General features: G+C 45.8%; 3 protein-coding genes across 13 annotated transcripts in view; 1 reads left to right on the top strand and 2 right to left on the bottom strand.

Annotated features, from left to right (window-relative positions):
- Positions 1-6,305, bottom strand: part of Armc9 (armadillo repeat containing 9) — a 137,292-nt gene extending 130,987 nt beyond the window's left edge. For all 4 annotated transcript variants that reach the window (XM_050123108.1, XM_050123109.1, XM_050123110.1 and 1 more), the window contains exons 1-2: positions 6,233-6,305; positions 2,605-2,692 (exon numbers count right to left, since the gene is read on the bottom strand). In XM_050123108.1, coding sequence (XP_049979065.1) covers positions 2,605-2,655 — 51 coding nt within the window. In that variant the 5' untranslated portion in view covers positions 2,656-2,692; positions 6,233-6,305. The remainder of the gene's footprint in view (positions 1-2,604; positions 2,693-6,232) is intronic.
- Htr2b (5-hydroxytryptamine receptor 2B) overlaps positions 1-24,771 on the top strand; it is a 748,006-nt gene that overhangs the window by 683,981 nt on the left and 39,254 nt on the right. The gene's annotated exons all lie outside the window — the stretch shown is intronic.
- Psmd1 (proteasome 26S subunit, non-ATPase 1) overlaps positions 22,529-24,771 on the bottom strand; it is an 80,112-nt gene continuing 77,869 nt past the window's right edge. Inside the window, exons 24-25 of the mRNA XM_050123102.1 lie at positions 24,609-24,763; positions 22,529-22,746 (exon numbers count right to left, since the gene is read on the bottom strand). Of these exons, the coding sequence (XP_049979059.1) occupies positions 24,617-24,763 (147 nt within the window). The 3' untranslated portion in view covers positions 22,529-22,746; positions 24,609-24,616. The remainder of the gene's footprint in view (positions 22,747-24,608; positions 24,764-24,771) is intronic.

Here is a 24,771-nt window from a genome sequence, read left to right as displayed (position 1 = left end):
TTCAGGAACAACAACAACAAACAATAACCCCAACAAATTCCAAATAATCCAATTAAATAGTCAAATGCCCTGAACATACATCACTCTAATGCAGACATATAAAAAGCCAACAGAAATATGCTCAAAACCACACCCGCAAGAATGTCTACTATTAAAAAGACAAGACCTGGGAATGGCGCAGCACGTGATGCTCTTGCAGAGAACCCAAGCTTAATTCCCAGCACCCACAGCAGGAGGCTCACAACTTCCTGTGTAACTCGAGCTCCAGAGGATTCAATGCCCTCTCCAGGCTCACTGAGCACCTGCACTCGAATGTACATACATGTACACAAACACATAAATCATAAAATAAGCCTTCAAAAAGATAAGAGCTAGCAGGAATTAGAGGGAGAGACCCTTCTATACTCTTATATACTACTAGTGGCAATAGAGACCAACACAGCTATAATGGAAAATAAACGGAGGTTCCTCGAAAGACTAAAACTAGGAAGGAAAGTAATTACAACATATTATGTACATATATGTATGCAATTGTTAAATAACAAATCACTCAACAAAAAGTCAGAACTACCCTATGATCCAGCAATCACATTTTTGGGTATAGATAGGAAGAAAATAAAATCCATTTCTTTTCTTTTCTTCTTTTTTTGTCTTTCAAGACAGGGTTCTCTGTAGCTTTGGAACCTGTCCTGGAACTCACTCTGTAGACCAGGCTGGCCTCGAACTCACAGAGACCCGCCTGCTCTGCCTCCTGGGTGTTGGGATTAAAGGCATGCACCAGCACTGCCTGACTGATGTTTGCATCAAGTGCTCTTAACACAATCAGAGGAAGGAAAGAAGAAAGGAAGAAGGTAAAGAAACACAAGATGGGGTGATTACCTCAGTACATCAATCCATACATATGTTGAAACATAAGGCCATAAACAAACATCTTTTTGTCAATTACTCTTACAGAAAACAGGTGCCCACAGATTCCAGATAAAATATCAGATTTTCTGGGGCTGGAAGTACAGGTGGTTATGAGCCACCCTAGATGGGTTTTGGGAACCGAATCTGGGTCCTCTGCATGAGCAATACGTGCTCCTAATCACTAAGCTGTCTCTCCAGCCCCATCATTTTTATTATGAATAGAAATGAAAGTGATGCAGTCTGAAAAATGCAAAATGATTGGATGGTTTTGGTATGCTAGAATCCATCTGGAATAGAATTAGAAATAATGCTAACAGGAGAATAGAGCATTAAAATGGGAAATGTTGGCAGTGAGCCTCTTGCGGGGTGAGAACACTGCTCTAATACTGTTCTTCACACGTCCTTTCAGTCGGCATCAGTCACAGCACGTTCCACCTTTCCAAAACTGTGGTTGGGTCTCCGGTGTTGTCCACAGTCCTTGCAGTGCCAGCTACAGCAGTTACACACCATCACTACGATGAACCAAGCTGCCTATCCAAAGTGGACACCCGTCTTCCTCCACTGTCCCAAGGCACAGCTCACAGTCCACTCACAATGAACAGCATCCACATTTTCAACTCCAAACCTCAGAAGTCTGCCTGAACCCTACTCTACCCAAGCTTTCAGTGTAGCAAATCTACATGGCCCTAAGTCAAAGAAGGGTATCCCAGGCCTATGGCACAAGTGATCCCTGCACTGGGGAGGCAGAGGCAGGAGGATAAGGATTTCAAGGCCATCCTAGGCTACAAGACCCAATCACAACACAACACACATTCAAGAATGAGTGAATGAAGTGGAAAATCATGGAATGATCGAAAGATAAAAGATTACAAAGTAAAAAGAATTTGCTTCAGCTTACTATTTATTTGTATATTCATTTACTCATTTGTTTTGATAACAGGGTCTCTATATATAAAGTCCAGACTGACCTGCTGAAGCCTCCCAAGCACCTGGATTACATGTGTAAGCCTGCTATATTTTAAGGATTTATTTATTTTTATAACATGCACAGGTAGCTTGTCTGCAAGTATATATGAGTGCCACATGCATGTAGTACCCACAAAGCCAGAAGATGGCAAAGCCTTTGAAACTGCAATTATAGATGGCTGTTAGCCATATGTGGGGGCCGGGAACCAAACCTGGGTCCTCTGGAAGAGCAGTCAATACTTTCAACCACCAAGTCATTCTAGCTACATTTTAGCTTTGTTTTTAAATATTTATTCATTTTTATTTTTATGTGTATGGGCGTTGTAGTCTATAGGTATATCTGTGTACCATATCCATGTCTGCACAGAAGCCAGAAGAGGGTGTTGGATTCCCTGAGACAAGAATTACTAATAGTTATAAGTTATCATACGGGTGCTGAAAATCAAAACTAGGTCTTCTGGAAAAGCAGCCAGTGATCTTAACCTTTGAGCCATCTCTCTGGTCCTATTGCATTCTAAAATACATGTTTTGGGGACTTGAGTTCCAACCCCAGTATCTACAAAGGGTAGCTCACAAATGCCTGCAACTCCAGCTTCAAGGGATCCAATGTCCCACCGTGGCCTCCATCAGCCATCACACACACAATACAAACACTCATACAGACATAAACACACAAATAATCTCTTTTTAAGAAAAAAGCTTTTCTGTGACTTGTTTTCATTTAACTACCTCTTTCACCAGTCCAAGTAATTCAGATTCATGGGCCAGGATATCCCCCATAGTGAATTGTTACTAGCAATTCTCACGGCAGAAATCTCTACAAGACAAAAACGTAAGACAAAGGTTAATTTCAACCACCTGAGAAATCGCAAATGGGCAGCTGTGATGGGCAGAATACAGGGCCCCAAAGACAGGCACATAGTAATCCCCAGAACCTGTAACTACAGGACAACTGGAGCCACACGACTAGGGATATTTAAGGATGCAGGTGGCATTAAGATAATCAGCTGTCCTTCAATCAGAGATAAGCCTGGATTACCAGAGCACCCAAGAGATTCCAGAGGAAAGGGGGGCAGGAAAGCCAGTGTCAGAGGGACAAGATGCAGAAAGATTGACCTATCACTGCAGGCTTTGTAGACAGAAATATGATCATGTCAAGGAGGGAAGGAAGGCAGGAACTGGGAAGCAAGGTACACTGTCCTCTACCTTGTTCTGAAAGAAATAAGCCGCCAAGACCTGAATTTGGCACACACATCTGAGTCCCCTTAGGAGAGGTCCAATCAAAGGCTTTGTGTGGCTGTGCACAGGAAATGTTCATTGCAGGCTTCGGATCTCAGAACTTCAGGACACTAAGCCTGCACTACTTCAGGTCACCATGTTCATGGGGATTCCTCAGAGCAATGGTAGAAATCCTGAGAGCTGAGCTGTGGTTCTATTGGTAGAGTGTTTAACTAGAAGGCATAGAGCCCTGTTGCACCTCATAAACCAGGGTGGTGGCACATGTCTGTAATCCTAGCACTTGGGAAGGGAAGCGTGTGGCACACACTCCTGTCATCCCAGCACGTGGCTGGTGTGTCTGGGATCCTCCAGATGAAGGCAGACTCCTTAGGCCCATCTCTCTAAGCATTTTGTAGCTTTTCACTGATCTGCTGACTTGAACCACTGGCTGTCAGTTTCAGCATATATGGAAACTCAATGATGCCCACAGTATGTCCTGCCCTCAAGGACCTGCATGGACACAATTCCATCTGTTTTGAGGCTCTTCCTGAAAACATCTACATCTTGCTTGGTCTTCACTTAAAGGTGCCCACCCAGAGAGTCCTGCCAAACCACCTATCTACGTAGCCCAGCACTCCCAAGTACTGCAGCTTCCCAGTGCAGTTCCCACTGGCTGACTTCAAAACCCTGTCGTTGATGCAGCTGCATTGGAATCCCCTTCAATAACTCAAGGCAAGCATCGTGTGTGGCCCTACGCCTTTGATGCCTGATAGACAGTCAGGTCCTGACAGGTCTGGAGCTGAATGGAAAGGGACTCAGGGAAGAAAAGGAAAACAAGAGCTGAGGTCACTGTCTCATTAGAAACAGGCAACAGTTTGAAGATTAGGAAAGGTAGGAACCACACTGACTAAGGCAACGTGACAGGGTATCAAGAATTCTGAGATCACTGAAGCTATATGGACTACTAAACCTAAGATAGCACCAGTCTGCGGTACCATTGCTTTCTCTAGACACTTCTAACTGTCTGTGCTCAGTTACCAGGCGAGGCCTTCCTAGAAGAAAGAAGAGAGAGCCAGGTGGTGGTGGCGCACACCTTTAATCCCAGCACTCGGGAGGCAGAGGCAGGCGGATCTCTGGGAGTTCGAGACCAGTCTGGTCTACAAGAGTTAGTTCCGGGACAGGAACCAAAGCCACAGAGAAACCCTGTCTCGAAAAACCAAAAAAAGAAAAAAGAAAAGAAAGAAGAGAAACAATGATGGAACATAGAAGTTAAGTTAGGTTAGGGTCGGGGAGGCAAGGGCACTAAGGGTGCTGCACAGTGAGGTAACACTGTCAACGTGCTGCAAAAGCAGGCACAGTCCAGCCAAGTGGTGGCGGTGCACACCTTTAATCCTAGCACTTGGGAGGCAGGGGCAGGGGCAGGGGGGGGGGGATCTCTGTTGAGTTCAAGGCCAGCCTGGTCTACAAAGAGAGTTTCAGGACAGCCAGAGCTACACTGAGAAACCCTGTCTTGAAAAGCCAAAAATGGTGTGTGTGTGTGTGTGTGTGTGTGTGTGTGTGTGTGTGTGTGACATTCCAGTGATTTGGAACGCAGGGGTCTGAGTGGGAGAGAAGGCGTTATTGCACTTTTAGGCATGACACGGTAACAAAAGGCTTACTACCACTGAGCGCATGGGTGCGGAGGATGGAGGAAAACATGCTGAAAATAGGAATAAGGAAAACGGGCAGGTCAAGATGTTGAAATTTCTGAGACAAGTACAGAGGTAAGGAGGGGAACTCCTATAAGCAAACAGGCTGTCAGGGGTTAGAGAACTGGCCGCTCCCCTGTAGGACCTGGGTTTAATTCCCAGCACCCACTGACAGGTCATAACTGTCTGTAACTCCAGTTTCAAGGGAATCCATGACAACAGGCATGCACATGGTGCACATATATATGCATGCAGTCAAAAATACTCATACACATATAATAAATAAACCATTTTTTAAAAAAAGAAAGCAGGCAGACTGAATGCTCTGTGTGATGACAGAGACTCACCTTTAATTTTAGTACTAGGGAGGCAGAGGCCAGAGGCAAGTGGATCTTTGAATTTGAGGCCAGCCTGGTCTACAGAGTAAGTTCCAGGACAGCCAGAGCTATACACAAAAACCTTGTCTTGAAAAACCAAATAAATAAAATTAATTAAAAAGCAGACTGAGCAAGCCACAGGGAGCAAGAAACAAGCAGCACCCCTCCACAGCCTCAGCATCAGCTCCTGCCTCCAGGTCATGCCCTGCTTGAGTTCCTACCCTGACTGATGAACAGTGATGGGGAACTGTAAGCAAAGCAAACCCTTTCCTCCCCATGTTGCTTTTGGTCATGCTGTTTCATCACAGCAATAGAAACTCTAGCTAAGACAGTGCCTCACCTCATGAGCAAATTCACATTCACTTCTGGAAGGCTGCAAAGCTAGAATTAAATCTAGGCTGATATTGCAAGAGAATATGTATCAGTTGGTTTGCTCCTTCCAACATGTGGGTCCTAGGGTTCCAACCCTGGTCATCAGGCTTGGTCAGCAAGTGCATACCTCTTGTGAGTTCAAGGTCACCCGTTTGAGAACCCTTTTTTTGTTGGATGGAGGTCCCGCCTCCTTAGCTCCTTAGCTTTGTTGAATTAGTCCAGACTACTTCTGGGCGAAGGATCTACTTTGTGGAGAAAGAAGGGGGCTATCCATCGTGTTTTGGTATGCGGGGACGACTTCTGCATTGCCATCTGTGAGAGAGATTTAGGCCTACATCTTGCTGAATACGAAGATGAATTTGTATTGCAAGTACCATGCTTCCACTTGGATTCAGTAATGTCAGAGAATGAACTGGGAGGAAAATCTACTCATGAAAACTATGGGGAGAGAGGGAACTAAACGCTCCTAGCCATGGGATCGCACTGCCAATGCTCAGCTAGACGACCTGGGGCCACTCCAAGTCCACCCCACCGCAGCAGAGCGAGGGGTTCCTGGGGGAAGCAACGAATCTACGTTTGGGATGCGCAGGCGGCTGCCTCAGGCTCCGGCCATGTAGGAGCCAGGACTGATATGGCTAGCCACCCACGCGGGGTTCCCAGGCCTGTGCCACGGGGCCCAGCCGCTTCGAGGGCCGCACTTACCTGCTACAGGGTTGAGCTCTCTCCCCTCCGGACTGCCAGCTCTCCCGCCGTCACCCCGGCAACGGCCACCGCGGGGTCACGTGAGGCGAAGCGTCCAATCGCGCAGGGCGAAGCCGGCGCGGGGCATTCTGGGTATGCGGGCGGCCGCGTAAGCGGTGTGCAGCGGAAATGAGAGCTTTAGACATGTGGTGTTCCGGGTTCTTTAGCTGAGTCTGGATGTTTAATTCAGTTCGGAGCATCACACTTCCACCTACGACAGAATCTCCCAGAGGCTATTAGTGTCACTTTTGTCTTTTTGTGTGAATTTAGGTTTGTAAACAAGCAAAAGACGGAGACTGGCGAGATGGTTTAGATGCTAAAGGCGCTTTCCTCCTAGCCCGACGACTGAAGCTCGACCCCCCCCCCCCCCAAGAACTCTCTGGGAAGCCTGCGTGTGCATTAAACAGTACTCAGGGTTCTGTGCAGTCTACCCTCATTAGTGTATTCAGGTCTACTCTTATTACTCTGGTCCAAACTCAGTGCTGAAGGCAAGAAAAAAAAACTTTCCCTTCTCTAGGAGTTCTGAGTCTCTGTATGGAAGTCTATATTTCCACTTCCCAGACCCTCAAAAAAGTGGGAGACTCCCAAAGGTTGGAGAAGGGAGCTGACCTCCCCTTTAAAGAAGCCCTAGGGTGGTCTGAGGCCCCGATTTCCTGAGCTCTCTGCCTTGTCGTTGCTTTTATAAGTTATAATGTCTTTCAAGCAAGGCTAGATTTAGCAACAAGAGAGTATTATGTCCTGTCCAGGTAATGTGACTTGAAAATAACTTTCCCTTGATGTATTCTCAGTTAACATTTATTGTTAGCGTATCTATGTACCAGGGGATACCAAGTAAAATATAGGATAGCCAATTATCTCTAAATTTCAGATAACTTTAGCAGGAATGTATCCGCAATACTGCTATGTTGTATTGTACATATATGGCTCTATATTTTGTATTTTTATTTGTTAAATATGTAACTGTATTTGTGCCCAGCATCATATAAGCAAGTCTATATAGGTTCTTTGATTGGCTTTGACATCTATGGGATGGATAATGGGCTCAGCGTGTTATAGGCGCACACTGTTGTGCTTTATTAAATTCGTTGCATCTGCAAAACAGCCACAGTTAACACATTCCCCACCTTCTTGATTTCCAAAATCCCCCTTCTTGTGTTCTGGGAAGACTCGGATAAAACTGTCTCCTCTTCCTCATGAATCCCATGCAACTCAAATCCCAAACTTGCAGTTGACTGATTCCCTGTCCACCCATGACACGGCCATCGCTGACCTTTCAGCTTCTCTTTATCTCCTAGCGGATTGATTATCTGAATGTGGAAACTACCCGCTCCCTGAAGCCAGTCACAAATAAACATCTCTGGGTCTTCTGCTGAGGGCTAACTATAAATCTAACCGTGAATCATCCATAAATCTAACCATAAAACACCCTAACCGTAAACCATCTCATCTCCCCAAGCAAGAGTTAGGTGGAGACCCTGCTCTCCCTATTGCAATTACTTGAATAAAATCCATCTTCTTAAGTGTCCAGGTTTTGTCTTTGATAAAATGAGTTACATGAGGTAGAGCCCTTGGGGACTTGACAGTTAAGAGCACTGGCTGCTAGTGGACCAGTTTGATTCCCAGCACCTACATGGCAGCTTACAACCATCTGTAACTCCAGTTCCAGGGTCTCTAATACTCTCTTCTGGCTTCCAGGGGCAATGCATGTGCATGGAACATCAACATACATGTAAGCCAAATAAATATACATGTAAAAAATAAAATTTAGGGCTAGAGAGATGGCTCAGCCATTAAAAGCTTCTGTAGAATCCAAGTTTGTTCCTCATACCCACTTGGAGGCTCACAACTATCTGCAATTCCAGTTACTGAGTGATTTTTTTACTGCACTCCCCAGGCACTGCACATAGGGGGCGCACAAACAGGAAGACACATGAAAACGAATAAAAATATAAATGAATACATTTTAAATTAGAAAGATATATTTAAAAAGGTATATGGGAGGGGATTCCTCGGAGCTCACAGAACTAGGGAAGAACAAACCTGACACAGGTGTTTATGCCTCTAAGCTCTGACCAACAATACAAACACCTCCAGGGAAAAGAAAGATGGCTCAGTCGGTAAACTACCTGCTGTAGAAGCATGAAGATTTGAGTCCCAGAGCCCACTGAATATCTAGGTCTGCTGTCTGTAACCCCAGTCAATTGGAGGCAGAGACAAGTGGATCCCTGGATGTTAATTGGCCAGCCAACCTCCCCAAATGGATGAGTTCCAGGTTCAGTGAGAGACCCTGCCTCAAAAAGAAAAATAATAATAAAATGAAGAATGATCAAAGAAGGTATTTCTTAAGATTCTACTTAATCTATATAAATAGTATTGTGCCTGCGTGTATGCATGCACACCTGAAGGGGGCACCAGATCTTGGTTGTGAACCACCATGTGGTTGCTGGGAATTAAACTCAGGACTTCTGGAAGAGCAGCCAGTGCTCTTAACCTCTGAGCCATCTCTCTAGCTTGCCTAAAGAAGGTCTTTTTATGTTCACCTTTGGCCTCCACAGTCACGTGAAAGCACATGCACAGACCTGCACACATGTACATAGACCACACATATACACAAGCAGAAACACATACATGGGTCACAGAAATAGTTTTTTCACTTCTAGATGCATTTGTCTGACTCCTGGAATTATACTCATTGTATCGAGCATGCCTCTCCTGCTTGGTAACTATGGATTCAGTGTAATCTGGCAACAACCATGTTGAGTTATAGCTGTCAGCATCACCCTTGAGTAATCCTGGTTGGTTTCCCACAAATAGTTTCTCAGCATACCATAAATAGCCAAATCCATAAGAGCGGTATGTAGGACTGGAGGACTGGACCCTGGTGCCAGGAATATGCCTGAGTCTTTGATATTAGCCTGAGATAAACCAGGTACATTCCAACTTGAATGAAGTCACTTTTGCCCTGACTGCTGTAGAAAGCCCCAAGTTGTAAAGGTCGTTTGACCCAAATTGTAGAGATCTACCTACAAGTCATGCTTCTGTCGGTAAATCTCCAGTAAGCTGAACTCTGTACAACCTTGGCTCAGTCTGCTGCATATTCCCGTCACAGGGCACCGTGGGCCAGCTCTGAAACTCTGGGACTGAGTTGTTTGAGAACAATAACTCATCCCCTCCCTGACCACAGAGATAATCAGATGGTCCAGACGTCTAAATTTACTCCATCCCTCTGGCCACAGATTGGTTCAGAGTATCATGTGACCTGTCTGAGCAAGTCTGAACAGACAGGAGCCGTCCTTTCCAGGGATTTTCTCTGGAGTACAGTCGCAGCACTGTAAAATGGCACCTGGGGAAACCTACACTTATGTTCTTCGCTTTGTGGGAAAGCCTGAGAAAATGAAATAAATCATCACCGTCACCCAGAATGCTGCAGAGAAAGTGCTGGGGCCTGAAGAACCAGCCTGCCTCCATCTTAGACTTAAAAGCCATCTTATAGTAAAGCCATACTAGGTTCATTTGTGATTAAATCTCTGTTTCTCAAGGATTGGGCTATGCCCTACCTGTAATCTTAACTACAAATGGTTCTGTACTGCCTGTTCTAGGAATGACAATTGTGACTTTGTTTCAAAAAGTTATTTATAACCAACCCTACCTTTGTTTCAAAAGATTATATGACCATTTATGACTTACCTTGTTATGACTACCTGTTCTTATGACTACCTTGTTATGCCCACCTTGCAACCATGTCTTTGTTTCAGGAGGGACTAACTTGTTGTGCTTGTGTTCTGCTCATGGAATCCCACTAGTTTTGCCTGATAAATCCCCCATCTGGAAATCCCTTACCCATGAGCAGCTCTTCCAGCCAACCTGTGAGTCACACTCGTCCTCCAGAATCCACTGTGTTTTCTCCTTAAATGGGATTTATCATGAACAAGGAGGTTTAGCTAGTAGAGGCATAATTTCTACATGTGTCTTTTAAATGGGAAAAGAGACTAGCTTTGCTATGTGTACATGAAACCCATGACTTTGCTTCCGACACTAGATATGTGGAGGCTTTCCACTATACATTGAGTAATCTCCTGCAGACACTAACTTGGGTGTGCACTAATTCAGGTCTGATAGTAGCAACCTGCAGCTGCAGTCAGATTCCATAGGGTAGGGGCTCAGTCTACAGGAGTGCCTCCAGAGTTCACATGCCAATCATACGGCTATCCTATTCTAAACCAATGCACTCTAACTATATGTCTCTGAAATCAAGGTTCTCTGAACAACCCCCTTCCCTTGGTCCTATGCATCTGCCTGGATGGCATATTAAATTCAGGGAAACACATCTTCTGGTTCATTAAAAAGAATTCTGTGAAGGATACAGATGAACAGGTAGATTATGAGGTGGAACACAGGGTAAGGTAAAGATCAGGGCGCCTTGAGACCCTACTAACGCCCTGCATGGTTTGGTAGGCAGAAGTAGGCATTCAGGGATTTTTATAGTGGCTGCCTTCCGATTGACAGTGGAAATCTCCAGTCTCTAACCATGGCTTTCTCTTCCTGGTGACCAGTTCCTAGCTAGGAGCCAGAGTTACTTCACTGGACCACAGACATCTCCTATCACCCAGGAAAGTCCAAGGGATTAGATCTGTGTCAGGAAGGAGGGGAGGGTGTATGTCAGAGACCAAATCTACTTTATTAGTTACAATGTCATCTAAGCTCAAAAGGACTTCTGCAATGGAGGGTTCATTTTTTTTATATTTATTTATTTATTATGTATACAATATTCTGTCTGTGTGTATGCCTGCAGGCCAGAAGAGGGTACCAGACTCCATTACAGATGGTTGTGAGCCACCATGTGGTTGCTGGGAATTGAACTCAGGACCTTTGGAAGAGCAGGCAGTGCTCTTAACCTCTGAGCCATCTCTCCAGCCCCTGGAGGGTTCGTTTTATATTTATTTTTAGATTATTATTTTTTATTTATTGTGTATAGTGTTCTGCCTGCATGTATGCCTGCACACCAGAAGAGGGCACTAGATCTTATTATATATGGCTGTGAGCCACTATATGGTTGCTAGGAATTGAGTTCAGGACCTCGGAAAGAGCTGCCAGTTCTCTTAACCTCTGAGCCATCTCTCCAGCCCCTCATCTTTTATTTTTAAGATTTATTTTGATTCTTATTTATTTGTATGTCTATGTGAATATATGTCACCTGTGTTTAGGAGCCCATGGAGGCCAAAAGAGGGTGGTTGATTCCCTAATCTGGAATTACAGGCGGTAGGGAAAAGACACCTGGCCAGGATGCTGGGAACAGCGTCTGGAACAGCGGCAAGCACTGTAAAGCCCTGGGTCGTGTACCCAGTCCCTGTTTCTTCAGCCATTGAACTCGCGCCGCTGGCCGTGAGTCTGTTCCAAGCTCCGGCGAGGGGGGCATCCGCCCGCCATAGGGGTGCGGGCCTCTCCTGCCCAGTCTGCCCGCGCGCGGAGCCCTGCTCTCTGGGAACTCACCTCCCCGCTCGGGGACCAGTCCCTGTTTCTTTACAGGCTGTCCGAAGGTGATTTCTTGGCAGCAGCTTCCTTCTCAGGGATCTGGGTCGGCTTGCGTTCCATACAATCTTTGTTTTATTGTTTGTTTGCTTGTTTTTCGAGACAGGGTTTCTCTGTAGCTTTGGAGATTGTCCTGGAACTAGCTCTTGTAGACCAGGCTGGCCTCGAACTCATAGAGATCTGCCTGTCTCTGCCTCCTGAATGCTTGGATTAAAGGTGTGTGCCACCACTGCCTGGCCCACCCATACAATCTTTGTGAATGGAGATGATGGTTTAAAATTGAGACACACCCGGCAACAGACTCCTCTTTGAATGCGCATTCCCTCCTGATGGCACAATTTTGGAGGAACTTTAAAAGTGTTAGGAGGTGGGGCAGAAGGTCTCACCATCTCTGGTTTCTAGTCTGGCGCTTCCCGTTTCTGTAACCGTGGATGCCTCCATGGCTTCCCTGCCATGGACTGAAGCCCTCTGTAACTATAAGACAAAACCAAGCTCTGCTCCCTAAAGTGGTTTACATTGACCCAAAAGTGATCAGTCCTGGAACAAGTTCCTACCACCTGATGCAATTAACAGACATTTAAACCATCCTACTCTCTCAGTTATGTCTCCTCTTCAAACTTCTTTTGAATTTTAGGACAACCAAGTGATGCTTAATATAAGATTTAAAGATTATTTATTTACCAATTATTTTTGAAATGTATTACATTTAGTTGTGTGTGTGTCACACACACACACACACACACACACAGAGAGAGAGAGAGAGAGAGAGAGAGAGAGAGAGAGAGAGAGAGAGAGAGAGAAGCTTGCAGCTTTCCTTCCTCGTGTAAACTCCAGGGATCAAACTTAGGTTGTCAGGCTAAGAAGACTTGGTAGCAAGCATCTTCATCCACAGAGTCATCTTGCTGCTCCTGTTTATTACTTTATCCACATGTGTGTGGGCCTGTGCGAATTTATGCACACCCTGTATAAACAGGAGCCAGAAGGGGTCAGAAGAGGGAGTTGGGTCCCCAGAATGGGAGATAAGCTAGAGATTCTGAGTCTCCAGATGTGGGTGTTAGGAACTGAACCCAGGTCCTCTGCAGGAGCAGTAAGTGCTTGTAACTTTGAGCCACGTTTCTAGCCCCCTACCCACTTAGCTTTGCTGCTTCTTCTGCTCAGTACCGAAGTGCCTCTGTCCTCACTGCCCCATGGGTTCAAAGCAATCTACTGAGCTGAATGGTTCAACTCCCAGGCTCTTAGACCTTGCCAAGGCTCTCGTTTACTCTTTAGCTTCCTCAAAGCAGGACATATCCCACCAGTGGGTCCAAGAAAAAAATCAAAATATTAATTATGAAAACTTCAAATAAATGGAAAAGTAATGACCACTTTAACGAATCCCCATAAACCCATCACTCAGGTTCAAGGATTATCGAGACATGGCTGCTGGGAAAAACTCGCCCTCAAAGTAAACCCTTGGTTTGCAGAGCCCTTCAGCCATCATCTTCAGCTGCACTGGACATCAAAGGCACGGGCCAAGCCCTGCGTTCAGGGGTGAGGAAACATTAGTCTTCAGCCCTCTGTGACCCCAACCCTGAGTACTCTAGAGGGGTGCATGGGGTGGGAGTGTGCCACAGAATTCAAGAATAGCTCCATCTCCTTTTAAACAGATGTATTTATTTATGTGTTGTGTGAGTGTATGCCATGTATGTGTGGGTGTCTGTGGAGGCCAGTAAAAGGGCACCAGGTCCCCTGCAGTGGGAGCGGTGAGCAGCTGTGAACCACTGATGTGGATGCTGAGGACTGAACTCTGAGTTTTGGGAACCACCGATGTGAATGCTGAGGACTGAACTCTGAGCTTTGGGAAGATCACAGAGCTCTCTTGAGCTCTCTCTCTCTTTTAAAAACTACATTTTCTCTGTTTTTTGTTACTTTTAAAGATTCATGTATTTATTATTTTATGTGTATGAGTGTTGTGTATGTTTGTTCATGTGCTATATGCATGCCTGGTGCCCTTGAAGGTCAGAAGAGGACCACAAAGATCTCCTGGGATGAGTTATGGATGGTTATAAACTGCTATGTGGGTGCTGGAATCAGCCCCGGTCTTTTGGAATAGCAGATAGTAATCTTACCCTCTGAACCATCTCTCCAGCCCCAGAACTCATTTTTTTTCAAAAACACCTTGCCGGAAAGTGGTTGCACACGCCTTTAATCCCAGTACTCGGGAGGCAGAGGCAGGTGGATCTCTGGAAGAACTGGGATCTTGCCAGCTTCCAAGGCAGAAGTTCTTAACCTATGGGTTGCAACCCCTTTGGGGTCGAATGACCCTTTCACAAGGAGTCACCTAAGACCATCAGACAGCACAGGTGTTTACATTACAGTTCATAGCAGTAGCAAAATTGCAGTTACAAAGTAGCAACAGAAATAATTTTATGGTTGGGGGTCACCACAACATGAGGAACTGGATTAAAGGGTCTGCGGCATTGGGAAGGCTGAGAACCACTGCTCTCCTTCACGGTTTTCCCAGAACTGCTTGGATTACAGAGATGAAGATGAAGGGAAACTCCAGCTACCCTAGGACAGTTGTCTTGGGAGCACCTGGGGACAGTGTGTCTGAACACGGGGATGATGGGGGTGCCAGCGGGGCTGTGGAGTGGTGTCTTTGCTGTGTCTCTGGGGTTAAATCATTACAACACTAATACTACAGTGACTTGGATGAGGTCAACACAAAAACTCAGGCCGTGAGAGGGACTGTGGACTGGCAAACATGGCTTCCAGGATGGCTTCAAAGTAATCATACTCCACTCTTTGGTGGTGATTTTAGTTTTTAGTCAAAGACGCAAAGGCCACTAAGCAACTTTTAAACTTTTATTGTTATTATTATTATTGGTTTTTCAATTGTGTGACAGTCCTAGCTGTCCTCGAACTCCCTTTGTAGACCAGGCTGGCCTCAAACTCACTGAGATCTGCCTGCCTTTGTCTCCCAAGTGCTGGAATTAAAGGCATGTGCTGCCACCACCCGGTTTTAAACTATTTTTTAAAAAGAATAAGAGAAAATAGATAAAGAGAGAAGGGAGGAAGAGAATGGAAGAAAGTGAAGGGGGCAGGGAAGTGAGCATCGCAAGGTGTGTGTTTTGAGCTCAGAAGGAGTCACACTGGGTGGGCGAGAGGATGCTATGCTAAAGGGTTCACTTTAGGGTGATTTCCTGCACTCAGCACACCTTGAAACCAAGCAAGTTTTGGGTCACAGTGGCTCATGCCTTTAAATCCCAGTATTCAGGAGGCAGAGGCAGGCAGATCTCTGAGGCCAACCTGGTCTACAGAGCGAGTCCAGGACAGCCAGGGCTATGCAGAGAAACCTTGTTTCAAAAACAACAACAACAACAACAACAACAACAACAGAAGGAACAAAAACAAACAAACAACAAAACTCACAGCAAGTTGTGTTTCATGGGAACCTAGAAACCATATTCAGATCCCCTGCTCTTCTCTCTCTTGGCAGGGATGCTCCAGAGGAGCTCCTGCAAGCCAGGAGCATGTTCTTTTTTTTTTTTATTATTGATTTTTATTTAGCTCTACACTCTCTCTGCTCCCCTCCCTGCCTCTCCCCTCCCCTTCAACCCTCTCCCAAGGTCCCCATGCTCCCAATTTACTCAGGAGATCTTGTCTTTTTCTACTTCGCACGTAGATTAGATCCATATATGTCTCTCTTAGGGTCCTCATTGTTGTCTAGGTTCTCTAGGATTGTGATTTGTAGGCTGGTTTTCTTTGCTCTATGTTTAAAAACCACCTATGAGTGAGTACGTGTGATAATTGTCTTTCTGGGTCTGGGTTACTCCACTCAAAATAATGTTTTCTAGCTCCATCCATTTTCCTGCAAAATTCAAGATGTCATTTTTTTATTGCTGTGTAGTACTCCATTGTGTAAATGTACCACATTTCAGGAGCGTGTTCTTGTAGTCTTAACCCAGTCTTCCTTGCCCTACACCTACTTATATTATGATGGTTGCTTCTAGAATGAGACTCACGGGTCAGCTGAAGTGTGAGATGTGACAAGTGACCTAATGAGGACATGGTTCATTAGTCTAACAATAAACAAGATAATAGAGGTACGTTAAGTTTCACTCTCTCTAATAACTGTCTCAGGAACCACCCTGAACCTGTGATCACAGGTAAAATATAAACCTCTCCTGGACCCCAGGACTATTCATTTGATGTGGACCGGCCCCTGAATCCAGAGGACGAACTATGGGTCTGGTGAGGAAAAAATTAAAAAGAACTGACCCTGGGTTGGCACTCCATGCACAGCAAACCCTAGAGAGAACTTAGAACTTGCTGGCTGGCCCTGCAAACCCTCTGTCGCTGGAGTAAGGACGACCCAGAGGCTGGGACCATGGCCTTGGTGACGCGGAGATGCCTGGCAGGGTTGCAGTCCGACCGGACCGGCAGGTGGTGCTGTTGAGCATACGTTGCTCGCCGGGATAAGACTCTCCTAACCGGGCACCGCCGCTACCCACCCAGATCGCACCCAGCTAGGGGAGAGATTTGCCCTATGGCCTGACATTTGCGGTGTTGCTGCCGTGACCTCGAGAAGGACGGAGTCAGATGGAGGTCTTGGCAGAGTCTTGGGAAGCAGTCATTCCACCCCACCTTCCTCCGGTGCCCGCTTCCAAGAACCCGGGCTCGGGCTCGCTAGCCCGGCGGTCTGGAGGCGGAGGCGTTCCCAGAAAACCACGCTGGCCGCCCAGGCTGTGTTTTCCTCCATTTCCTACCTCCGCCAGCTCCGACGACCTCGGGCGCCTCCGCCCTGCAGCCAAGCCCATCCTCTAACCCTTTGGCAGGCCCTCTTCCCAGCCTCAGCTCAGAGAAAGATTGGTTGCGAGATCCAGGTGTCTTCGGGTAGGCACAGAACATTTCAGACAAACTTAAACTGCAAGGGTCTGAATTCACTCAGACAAAGCGAGACTGGGCCATCTGTCCTCTCGGCTGTTTTTCTCCATGGATTGAGACGGAGGAACCCAAGAGTGCAGGACAACCAAAGGACCTTCCAGGGCCTCCATAGTGACTGGGGATCCTGAGGATAACTGCACCTGCCTTTAACTTCCTAAAATCCCCACACTCTGGGTGATTTAGGACCCTGTTTCTATTGAGGTGCCCTCTCTCGTTGCTTTACTTCAATACAGAACCGGCCCTGGAAAGCCTTCTCAGACCCTAGATCAAGACAAATGGTCCTGAGGTAGTTCAGGACCTGTTTTTCTGGTAGCCACAGGGCCTGGCTCAGGGCAGCATTCTCCTGGTGTGGTGGGGGCGGCACTAGGGAACAAAGAAAGTAGCTCAGCTGATTGCTGGGACCCTCTTCTGTTTTGACACAGTCTGGATCCAGGTTTCTGCGCAAGGCAGTGTGTGTGACCCAGGATGACCCGGCTGAGTCACTGCCCCGTCCCGTGCCTCCATTTCCCTTCTGCCTGGTCACGATGGTCCCTTCCTGAGTGAAGGTTAGGAAATAAACATTTTGAGCTCCAAGAACAACCGTGGAAGGGGAGAAAGGCCAGTGTCTTCCCAGCCTTCTCTCCGGAGAACCTGGAAGGCTAAAGCTTAGGGTAAGGAAGTAGCACGCGCCTTCTGGGGAGACCAGGGCACTGACAACCCCCTGTTGTATCCAAGGGCCCTGAGAAGGGCGGTACACGATGGCAGCCTAGTGAGAACAGGGCAGCCTGGCCTCTGCAGCATCACAGTCTTGGTCTGGGTCATAAAGCCTTTTTAAGCTGTCGAGACCTTTGAACAGTTATGTCTCTGGTCCAGGCCTTTCACCACTGACAGGATCCTTGCCAAACCCAGATCTGAGGAAAAAGCTGAGAAAAAGGACCCTCTCTAACCCTCATTCTGGTCTTAAGAGCCCCCAGTGCTCTGATATCCTGACACATTTTTCTAGAACTATCTATCTGGAGGCAAGTAATAGAATCATTGTGGACACTTTTCCTTACTTATTTTGAAAGTCTGCCTTACCCAGCATCAAACTGAGTCTGCCTCCAGCTGGTAGTTTCTCAAAATGGGGTGCAGAGGAGGCTAATCTCTGGAAGGGGCGTCTCTCAGTCCCAGCCCTCCACCCACCCTCTCTGCTTCAGGAAGCTCTGAGCCCTGCCAGCTAGGGAACCCATTCATTTTCTCTGCCTGCTCAGTCCTTACATGACCTTATAGGGAGAGGCTGAGAACTTTGCAGAGGCCAGGCCTGCCAAAGGAACATGCTAGAGAGGTACCTGGGCACCCCACCGAGTATGCAGACACGGGCCATGAGTCTCCACCTCTTCAGTGCCCAGGTTTAATAACATGCTTTGTAACCAGGTGGTAGTGGTGACACATGCTTTAGTCCCAGTATCTATCTAGGAGGCAGAGGAGGGTAGGTCTCTGAGTTTGAGGCCAGCCTGCTCTACAGAGTGAGTTTCAGGATAGCCAGGACAACACAGAAAAACCCTGTCTCAAAAAACAAACAAAACCCAACATGATTTGTGCTATTCTCTTTCTTGTCTTAAAATAATGTTCGTAGCCAATATACTCTGCCCACCCTTTATTTTTTGTTTTTATTTTATGTGTGGGTGTTTTGCCTACATGTCTGTCTGTGCACCACTTGTGTGCCTGGTGCCTACAGAGGCCAGAAGAGGCTGTGAGATCCCCTACAACTAGAGTTACAGAGGGTTGTGAGCTGCCATGGGAGTGCTGGGAATTGAACTTAAAGAGACTTTGACTCTAATTCTCGTACTAAAGTCTCTCTTTTAAAGATTTACTTTTATTTAGTGTGTGTGTATGTGTGTGTGAGTGTGATTTATGCAATATGTGTGCCCCGAGATGCCCTGAGAGGTCAGAAGGGAGCCCTAGATCCTCTGGGAGCTGAGTTACAGGTGGCGGTAAGCTGCCTCACATAGGTGTTGAGAACTGAGTCAGGTCCTCTGGAAGAGCAGTAAGTGCTCCTAACTCACTGGTCATCTCTCCACCCTTCCCACTCTCCAGTCTCACTCTAAGCTGGGATGATAATATTCATCTCACAGTGGGACGGTAAGGATTCAGAAAGACCATGTGAAGGTTGCTGAAGTGGGGCCTGGTACCTGGGAACTAAAACCCACTTTACTATCTGCCCATCCAGAAAATATTTTTACTGTGTGCCTACAGAAAGTTAGAAACGGCTCTGGACTTTAGGAGTGGGACTGAGACCTGGTAGGCAGGTAGGAGGTAACCAAGGAAAATGGCATTATCTCAGTAGCTAGGTATGATGTCACAATGCCACTGTAATTAAATTAGTTAGGCTCAGTAGGTGGTGGTGGGGCACGCCTTTAATCCCAGCACTCAGGAGACAGAGGCAGGTGGATCCCTGAGTTTGAGGCCAGTCTGGTCTACAAATCAAGTTCCAGGACAGCCAGAACCACACAGAGAACCCTGTCTCACAAAACCAAATAACAACAAAACAACTCAGTTAGGCTCTTCCTGCTGTATGAGAAATAAAGGTTTCCAATTGCTACATGGCACTAAGGATGCGCAAGTCCCAAAGGCTTCATGGAAATCTCACTCACACTATGGAGTCCGAGAACATGAGAAAAAATATCCTAAAGGGAGATATGCCACCATGATTGGGAAAAGGAAGGGGAAAAGGGACAGTACCCTACAGAAAATGCCACCCACTTTATTAGCATTCACGAAAGCTTGTGCTGTTCCTCTCTTTTGGATCCGCCCATACTAGTCTCTCCAGAGGGTATACTTCGTATTTTGTATGGTGAAAACTTCTGCTGAAACTATCTGTGACTCAACTCCTTCCTTTGAGAAAACAAGAACAACCCGGTAACAGAGCAATCTTTAAAGACAGGCTTTGTCCTCATTAAGCTCATATACCCACCAGGGGAAGAGGAGTAAACAATAAGCAAGGTGGTTGGGTGTACCATGAAGGCAAAGTAGCCAGGGCCACAAGGCATTCTTAAAAACATAGTTAGTGCTGGGATTCTTGAATATGATAGCATATGCTTGAAATTCTAGTATGACACTTGGGAACCTGAGGCGGGTGGATTGTGAGTTCATAGTGAGACTATATAGATGAACAGTAAGTACTAAGACAACTATGGACAGACAACAGAAGACAAAAATGGGAGAAGTTAGGCCAGAAATGAGGCAATGAATGATGACACATTGTGAGGGTAAGAGGCCTTACATGGTCCCACCTAGGTGGCAGAAATCAGGGATGGCTTCCTTCAAGTTTCCAGAAACAGACACCTAATCCACTGAAGACAGTCCTTGGCTTACAATTTATCACACCTCAGTTTTATGACTTGAAAGTGATATATAACCAATGAAACTGTACTTTCAATTTTGACTGTGGGTCTTTTCCTGAGCTAGTGATGTGAAGTCCAGCCCTCTGGGAGTTCTGGGTAGAGGCAGTGAGCCACAGCTGCCAGTCAGCCATGCAGTCACAGAGGGAGACAACTGGTACTCCTCGGTGGTATTGTGTTGCTAAGCTACAATTACTGTAGATGTATAAAACATATTTTCAATTTACATTGATCAGATGTGAGTCAAGGCTCATCTGCATATATACCAGGTCTAGAGGTAAAATGGTGTGGAGCCAGGGTTCAGCAGTTCTTACAGAGGACACAAGGTCATTTCCCAGCACCGCTGAGGCAGCTTACAAGTGCCTGAGACTCTAGCTCCTGGGGGATCGGATGCCTCTAGCCTCCATGGGCAACACACACACACACACCACACAAACATACATCTTTCAAAATTGCAGTGCCCAAAGAGTTGGGCACTTAAGGTAGAAGCGATCATATATGCAAAGGGCAAGTTATAGAGAAGTGGGAGGACAGTGATACTGCGGGGATGAGCAGCAGCTCGGGTCTTACAGATGCACATATATTAGGGGATTTGGAGCTTATCCAGCAAGTTTTTAAGCAGGAGACCAACATGATTTACAATGATGGCTTTGGGGAAAGGATGAGAGTGGGCTGAGTCTGGAGGTAGACTCACCTGGAGCAGTGAGCACTGGGGAAAGATAGTGGAATTGTAGTCACTGCAGAGGCTCAGAGCTGAACCATGGCAGAAAGCTGGGCCCTGGGTGTGGGCAGCGAGGTGGAGGAATGAACCCAAAGCAGTGGAGAAGGCTGAGTACTAACTGTGCTTGGATATGCTGTGCTCATTCAGGCAGCCCAGATGAGGAAGCCCCAGCAGCTGGAGGTGCATGCCAGGAGCATGAATGGGGTAGGGTACCCATCATGGGCACAATGACGGTATGGGATAGAAGTGTTGCTTAGACAAAGCAGATTAAGAAGAGGACCAAAGAATAACTTTTTGAGGGCTAACTAGGAGTTAGAGCCGTCAGACCAAGTAGAACCTGCGCAAGTGTCAACAGATCCCTGCAGAACTTGTCCAAATTAAGACCAACACTTGTCCGACCTGGGAAATTAAGAGAGGTTCAAGTCATTGGAGGAATAGTGGAGCAAGCCACAGGGTGATGGAGATTTCTGGCTGCTTCTCAGACTGGGTCTTGTCATATAATCAAAGCTAGGCTTGAAATTTCCAGCGCCCAGCCTCAGCCTCCTACTGGGATGAAAGAAAGGGCCTGGCTCACAAAGAGGAGTTGTAAAAGGCAGGAATCCTCTATCTACAGACTTGTAGAGGGACTGGATGCTAGATCAGACCCAGTTTCTGAAACCACATCATCTACTTCCACCTTTTTGTTGTTAGTTAGCCTAACTAGCCTTTCATCCTAGAAAGGGGATAATTTCTGCCTTCCACCCTCCGGTTCCTTCTACAGACTTCTCTCCCCAACGTCTAACTCCTTTCCTTTTCATGTGACTTTATTCTGCTGTCAGCTTTCAGCATTTCCCAGGAAATCTAGGGAAAAACAAAATCCACCAGGAAAGTCTCATGATACTCAGATCCAAGTGCACTGCCTAACGAGAATCGTGTTCTTTCCTTAAGCAGGGTGGTGAATATACTACCTCTTCCCAGACGGCTTACTTCTGGATGATGGTGTATTCAAGACACTTTTTCGATTTCATAGATTAAGGGAAATGTAAGAGATAACTGTCTGAAATGCAAGCAACATTAAGAGCTTGAACAGGAAGGGCATAGCTAATGAGAGGCTAGGAAATTAGATAATTTCTTTTATAGAATCATCTGATATTGAGGAAACAGGGAATTTACAAAGAAGGGGATACAATGAAATTAACTATGTGGAACCGTCCTTGGAAATCAGTAACCTTTAGACCCAGACCTAACAAGACTGGATAGATGAGTGCATTAGGGCTGACCTCTCTAGAGGTTTATTTATTCATTTTCCTCCACATTTGGGCTGGAGACATAGTTCATAACTCAGTGATAGAGCACTTGTCTAGTTGCAGAAAACCCTGGGTTCAATCTCCAGCACTGCAACAAAGAGTTCTTCAAATCCAGTCTCCTAAGCTTAACTCTAGGAACCAAAGCTCTCCTGCTTCAGCTCCCTAAATGCTGGAGTTATGGCCAGATGCTAGCAAGCTTATTAGCTTATGGTGGTGGTGGCATCAGATCCATAAAAAACAAAACAAAAAAACAGGTTGAAAAACAAATCAACTGCACTCAGGAGGTAGAGGTGGGTAGATCTCTATGAGTTCAAGGCCAGCCTGGTCTAGTGAGTTCTAGGACAGCCAGGGCTACACACAGAGAGACCCTATCTCAAAAATACAAAGCAACAAAAACAACAAGAGAGAAAGGAAGAAAAACCAACCAACTAAAGTCTTATTGATCTAGAGATTTTAATATATTTATTTGAAAACCAAATTCTGTGAAAGAGCACACTAACAACTGTGTATCTTCTTTTCAACCAAAGACTCGGGACACAGGTTCTTTAGGTCAGCGTAGGCAATGATGCGTGCATCGATTAGGTCTAGCGTGGGTTCCCTCACAGACATTTCAGTATGCGCCAGGATAGACATCTTCACTGAGCAGGTGAAATCCTGGGGAAAAAGAAAGTGGCAGAAGTTGACATTGTTCATTATTCCCGAAGTTTTTTTTTTTTTTTTTTTTTTTAAATTACTATTTGAAATCTAAACCCAGCTTCACTCGGCACCTACAGCCCTGTTATACCAGCTTGTGATACCAGCTCTCCAAATTCATAACACATAAGTATTTCACCCTTTAAAACACACCCAAAAGCTCAATTTCTAGCTGTACTTCTAAGCCACTGTCTTGAACTATACAACAGGTTGGTCTCAGGGAGGCAGTAGGAAAGGCTGAAATGACCACTGTGGAGTCAGTCCTGAGAGATCACAGGACAAGCATGCTGGGCAGTGAACAGCAGAGCACTTACTACATATCTTCCACTCGCTGAGACAGGATTTTACTTTCTAAATAATGGCAGGGCAGGTCCCATTATTAATCGCTAATTAATGCATACACTACACTACATTAGCAACTTGTACATTTTGTGTGTGCTGCTGAACTCAGGACCCTGTGTAGGGTCAATAAATACTCCATCACTGAGCTACAATCGCAGCCCTAAATATATTTTTTAATACTACTGTAGCAAATGATAGAGCTCCTATTTTCTTCCTTTTTTTTTTTTAAACAAATGTTATTTATTTTGTATTATGTGGTACCCGTGTGTACAACATGCCTGTGGTAGTCAGAGGATTATATGCAGAAGTCTGTGCGTGGGGATCTTAGGGATTGAATTCAGGCTGTCAGGGATATTGGCAAGAGCCTTTACCCATACCATCTCCCTGGCTGCCTACTTTCTTTAAAGAGTAAAAGTAATTCCCATTTTTTCTGAAAATGTCTGTTAGGTTAGTGAAACTAAAGAAATAATTACGTATCTTTTGTATGTGTTTTCAAATATGTGATTATAAAAGAAAATGAGAGATTAAATGAGTGACAGTTTCATATAATGCAGGCGGTGCTCTTAACTGTTGAGCCATCTCTCCAGCAACCCCATCACCTCCGTTCTAAACAGCTGGTGTAATTAATCATCTTTGATCAGTCAGAGGTGTTTGTGGTATAGTTTGACCCCAGGGTCTTTATAGCTCTACAGAACACGTGAACGTTGAAGCTCCAGTGCCAGAATCACTGCCAAGAGGACAAGGACAGAAGAAATCCATAGGAGTATGTGTACACTCGCCTTTAATTTCAGCATTCAGGAGGCATAGACAGTAGGATCTCTGTGAGCCTGTCCTGGAACTCACTCTGTAAACCAGGCTGGCCTTGAACTCACAGAGATTCTCTTGCCTCCAGAAGAGGGCACCTGATCTCACTATAGATGGCTGTGAGTCACCATGTGGTTGCTGGGAATTAAACTCAGGACCTCTGGAAGAGTAGCCAGTGCTCTTAACCACTGAGCCATCTCTCCAGCCCAAGAAAGGGGAAATTTTAATGCTATCTGGATACATAAGGAGCGAATAAAAGGAGGAGAAGAGAAACAGCATTATTCTTGCTTTCCTTCAGAAGTGACTGATGAATACTTACCTGATATGGGATGTCTTTCTGTATGTGTTGATTTTATTGGTTGATAAATAAAGCTGTTTCAGCCAATGGTTTTGCAGAGTAAAGCCAGGCGGGAAACCCGAACAGAGATACAGAGAGAAAGTAGGCAGAGTACAAGGAGACGCCATGTAGCTGCCAAAGGAGAGGCTGGTGCCTTACTGGTAAGCCACAGCCTTGCAGTGATCACAGATTAATAGAAATGGTTAATTTAAGATGTAAGAGCTAGCTAGAAATATGCATGAACCATTGGTCAAACAGTGTTGGAATTAATATAGTTTCTGTGTGATTATTTGGGTCAGGGTGGCCAGGAAACTAAAGTCCATTCTCTGTTTACACTTACCCCGATCCTTAATCGTCAATATATTCGAATGGTTCTGGGGGCTCTGGTTCTTGTTCCTCCTCTTCAATTTTTGGGCCATGTGCAGCCACAGGTTCCACAAGTTCTTCAATATCTTCACTGGTGTCTTTCAGAATTATGATGCCTCCAATGGAGAGCTGCACAA

This window comes from Alexandromys fortis, unplaced genomic scaffold (assembly GCF_014885135.2).
Source record: "Alexandromys fortis isolate MF-2015 unplaced genomic scaffold, M_Fortis_MF-2015_v1.1 scaffold_213, whole genome shotgun sequence".
NCBI lineage: Eukaryota > Metazoa > Chordata > Mammalia > Rodentia > Cricetidae > Alexandromys > Alexandromys fortis.
This window is presented reverse-complemented; position numbering and strand designations above follow the sequence as displayed.